This window comes from Hoplias malabaricus, chromosome 11 (assembly GCF_029633855.1).
Source record: "Hoplias malabaricus isolate fHopMal1 chromosome 11, fHopMal1.hap1, whole genome shotgun sequence".
In the NCBI taxonomy this organism is placed as follows: domain Eukaryota; kingdom Metazoa; phylum Chordata; class Actinopteri; order Characiformes; family Erythrinidae; genus Hoplias; species Hoplias malabaricus.
In genome coordinates, this window is record NC_089810.1 from 12,205,633 (window position 1) to 12,210,055 (window position 4,423).

The following is a 4,423-nucleotide window of genomic DNA, read 5'->3' on the forward strand; positions in this document are numbered from 1 at the left end:
CCTCATCAAATGTTGGTTGTGATACTACACATGTGACAAAAATGTCAGAGGGTTATGGTCAGTATAAACTGTAATAGGCAATGAACTAGAACCAACATAAACTTTAAAATGTTGTAAAGACAACAGTAGAGCTAAGTCTCTTTCTCAATGGTAGAATAATTTAGTTGATGTTTTTTAAACCTGTGAGAGAAGCAGAGGTGTCAAGTAACGAAGTACAAATACTTCGTTACCTTACTTAAGTAGAAATTTTGGTTATCTATACTTTACTGGAGTAATTATTTTTCAGGCGACTTTTTACTTTTACTCCTTACATTTTCACGCAATTATCTGTACTTTCTACTCCTTACATTTTAGAAATAGCCTCGTTACTCTTATTTAAATATAACATATATTTATTTATTATTTAAATATAAACATATACCATTATGACACCCTATTGGTTTGTAAGCGATCCAGCGCACCTGCACAAGTCACGTCACACTCCAGCAAGGACATAGCAGACGTATGTAGCCTAGTATGGAGACGTCAGTGGCAGAGACTCAAGAGAACTCGAGCGAAATGGCCCAACTAAACACCAGCGAGGAGGTTTTTAGCCAGGAAGACCAGCCAACCCATGCACATCCCTGGCCGTACCTGGAAGAAATTTTCGAAATGATTGGATGCAAAAACAACTCCTTTCGAATGCGTTGCAAGCTCTGCGCACCCAAGTACCACGAGCTAATGGCTTTCAAAAACTCCCCGTCTAATTTGAAAAAGCATATTGGGGTAAGCTGAAAGTTCCTTATTATCACTCGATTATTGACAAAATATTGTCGTAGCCTAGTGACGTACTAATGGTAAATTTGCAAAGTTTGCTATGGCTAGGTACATGGTTTGCTTGCAGGCAGTAGGCTATGATTGAACGTTGCAAGTTCGTTTGGTGGGCTCTGTGTGAGATTTGAAATTCGACTTTAGCCAAATGTTATCTAAGCTTATATCATTGCTATATGAAATATTTGTAATTTAATTGTGCAAAGCTATAGTCTACAGTTGGTTGATAAGGCATGTACTAAGGATAAGCATGATCCTGCCCAACTACCAACTATCATCCAAATGCAGTTTAAAATGAATTCAAGTCGGACTATCTCATCAATAATGCGACTTTTCAGCCATGCCAGCAGCCACTTGTGTATGGAAGCAAATCTGTCTCATCAGATTTTGAAATATTACCACCTTTGAATTTGTAGCACTGAATTATGTTGCTTTTGAATTTATGTCTTCAGATTTCCACCTCTGAATATTTTGCTTCGCAATTATGCATCAGAATATAACTGCTCTTGAATTGAACATGTGAATTTTCAAAACTCGTTTTCACTGTTATTATTCAAGGTTAATAAATTCAGATAAAAAAAATTCAAACAATATATTTTGAAGTTGCTCAAATTCTATAGACCAAATTCAGATGCCAAAATACCAGTTAAAAAATTCAGAGTACACATCCGGGATACAAAGGATAAGCAATCAATTCTGTCTCCAATCGAACCAACATCCAACCATGTCAGATGCATAATTGTGAAGCAAAATATTCAGGGGTGGAAATCTAAAGACTTAAATTCAAAAGCAACAAAATTCAGATGCATAATTTCAGTGCAACAAAATTCAGTGCTACAAATTCAAAGGTGGTAATATTTCAAAATCTGATGAGACCGTTCGATTTGCTTCTATAGTTGTGGTCCAAAAACAGCTTTAAGTGGCAAAGTGGTCTGCTCAACATAATTGCATAGACAAGTGAAACTGCTCCCTAACTTGTAGTCTCACCTTCATTCATGAGCATGACATTTAATACAGCAGAAATCTTAGATAGTCTGAGCTTGTGGTTTTATTTTTCTCCACAGAAGAAACACCCCACTTTTCTAGAGAGGTACACGCAACTTACTTCAGCAGCCCTTAAAAAGAAGTCATCCACTGAAAGTTCTTTGGCCCCACCCTCCAAACAAACCAAGCTGTGGGAGACTCGAAGAGTGTCCCAGGCAAGTGTAGATAAAGTCATCCTCAAATTCATTGTCCAAGGTTTGCACCCACCACACATTGTTCAGCAACAGGGCTTCATTGATCTTGTGCAACATCTGCAGCTAAATACAAATGTCATGACACGCAATACTGTTGTAAACAAAATCACAAAGGCCTCTGTTGAAATGAAAAGAAAACTGAAAGCTGCCCTTAGTGAAATTCAGTTCCTAGCAACAACAACAGACTGCTGGACAGCACACCGTCGCAGTTTCATTGGTGTCACTGCACACTGGTTTAACCCCCAGACTATGCAGAGATCCTGTGCTGCACTGGCATGCAAGCAACTTAAAGGGTCACATACCTTTTCTGCCCTGGCTGGTGCCCTAAATGATATTCACACAGAATTTAATATCAGAGAGAAGATTGTTTGCACTACAACTGACAATGGATCAAACTTCCTAAAAGCCTTTAGAGTTTATGGGCAGACTGATGAGAACAACAATCCTGAATCTGTAGGAGAGGGTTATGGAGAAGAGGATGATGGTGTCCAAAATGATGATTATGATGAACAAGAGGAAAGCGTTGAGGGTGTTGAATTTGTTGATGCTGGAGCCCTGTTGGATGAAGATGACTACTTGGAATACCAGCTACCCAAGCACCATCGCTGCGCCTGCCACCTCCTCAATTTAGTGTCTACAGCTGATGCTTCAAAAGCAGAGGTCAACCCATTGTACAAGCGCGTGTCAAGGTCTACATTTGCCAAATGCTCTAGCCTGTGGAACAAAAGTTCAACCACCGCATCTGAAGTAATCGAAGACCACTGCAAACTCCAACTTGTAAGGCCTGTAGCTACAAGGTGGAATTCACTCTTCTCAGCTGTAGAAAGAATAGTGAGAATAACAAGAGAACAAGGAGAAGGAGCCCTTGCAGCTGTCTGCAGTTAACTAGATACACCTACGTAAGTGTTTTTCTGCCTTTCAGTTAATGAAGTGTTTAACAATAGATTTAGTCAGTTTTATACTTTGAATGCTGTAGCACATGTTTACACTATGTGTGCAGTCCCTGTGATTTGTAGCAACATAACATTTCTGAAAGTCTCAGATGACAATATTTTTCCTTTTTAATTATTTGTTCCTCCAGTTTAAGGTGCTACATCAAGTAGGCTAAATGTTCCATGTTGTGTTTTTCTTTTCTTTGTGGTGTAGGCTTACTCCAGTGGAAATTGCATTTCTTACAGAATATGTAAAGATAATGAGCCCAGTTGCAAAGGCAGTGTGCAGATGGGATGGTTGGCCCCCACCATAACTCTACTAAGGACTAAGCTCCAGCAACTTCACGTCACCTCCAAGTTCTGTGAGACTTTGATTGCTGCCCTTCTTTCAGGCCTTGAAAAACGCTTCGGAGAGATGCTTGCAGATCCAGAGCTGATAGCCGCAGCCATTCTAGTTCCCAAATTTAAGACCTGCTGGACAAATGACGAAAATATCCTCAAACTTGGTAAGTTCTCATTTCTCAACTTACCCTTAATACGTGTAATTTCTATGGAAATGAAGTGAGTTTGAAATGACATTTAATGACGCACACAATTATAATACTCTAATATAATCTAAATTATTTTGATTTTTGTTTTTTTTTTTCCACAGGCCTTGACTATATCAGGAGCTACTTGGACCATCAGGCAGAGACTCACATCAGTGAGGGCTCCCAATCATCTGAGGAAGAGGACTTCTTTTCCTCCTTGAAGAAGACTGGCCTTCTAGAAACGACCCAGCAGTTGGATGTGTACCTGGGGTGCCCAGGAGACACAGTAGAGGTACTGAAGTCCTTCCCAGCTGTGTGCCAGCTATCACTTAAGCTTAATACAGCACTCCCTGCCTCAGCAGCCTGTGAAAGACTGTTTAGTGTTGCAGGGCTGATCTTCAGTCCAAGAAGAGCATGCACTGGCTTAAAGAACTTTGAGAACCAGCTGCTTTTGCAGCTGAACAAAGCCTATTGGTAACTCTTTGTTGCATGTTCTGGGCATGACTGATGTAGAAAGTGTTTGTTAAATCTACTTAAATTTTACATTGTTGCCATTAGCTATAGAATTGAGCATAGTACATACCAGGACGGTATCAATCAGGAAGGTTTGAGTAAAATTTTTTTTTTGATTAATCATTTGGATTAATCATTCATTCTGACATGAATGTCTGCTGTATATAGACAACCATAGACAACCATTCCTGCAGCTAAGCTTGGATGTACATTCCAATAAAGGTTATTGATAACATGCCTCTGAAGTTTGACTTTTTGCACCATTACAATCCTTATAGGCAACTACTCATCATATTTTCTGCTCCATGAAACGCATGTTAATGTTCAGTAGTACGCATTTATGGTCCTTTAATAGATTTGATATTACTAAAATGCATTCATTTTCAATGGGCATATATGC

General features: G+C 39.2%; 1 protein-coding gene across 1 annotated transcript; it reads left to right on the forward strand.

The window, feature by feature from the left end:
- The first annotated feature begins 2,415 nt into the window (after window positions 1-2,415).
- Window positions 2,416-4,204, forward strand: LOC136709173 (zinc finger BED domain-containing protein 4-like). The gene is made up of 3 exons (XM_066684232.1): window positions 2,416-2,947; window positions 3,195-3,486; window positions 3,633-4,204. The coding sequence occupies exons 2-3, from the start codon at window positions 3,270-3,272 to the stop codon at window positions 3,986-3,988; spliced, it is 573 nt and encodes a 190-aa protein (XP_066540329.1). The 5' UTR covers window positions 2,416-2,947; window positions 3,195-3,269; the 3' UTR covers window positions 3,989-4,204.
- Window positions 4,205-4,423: the final 219 nt, after the last annotated feature.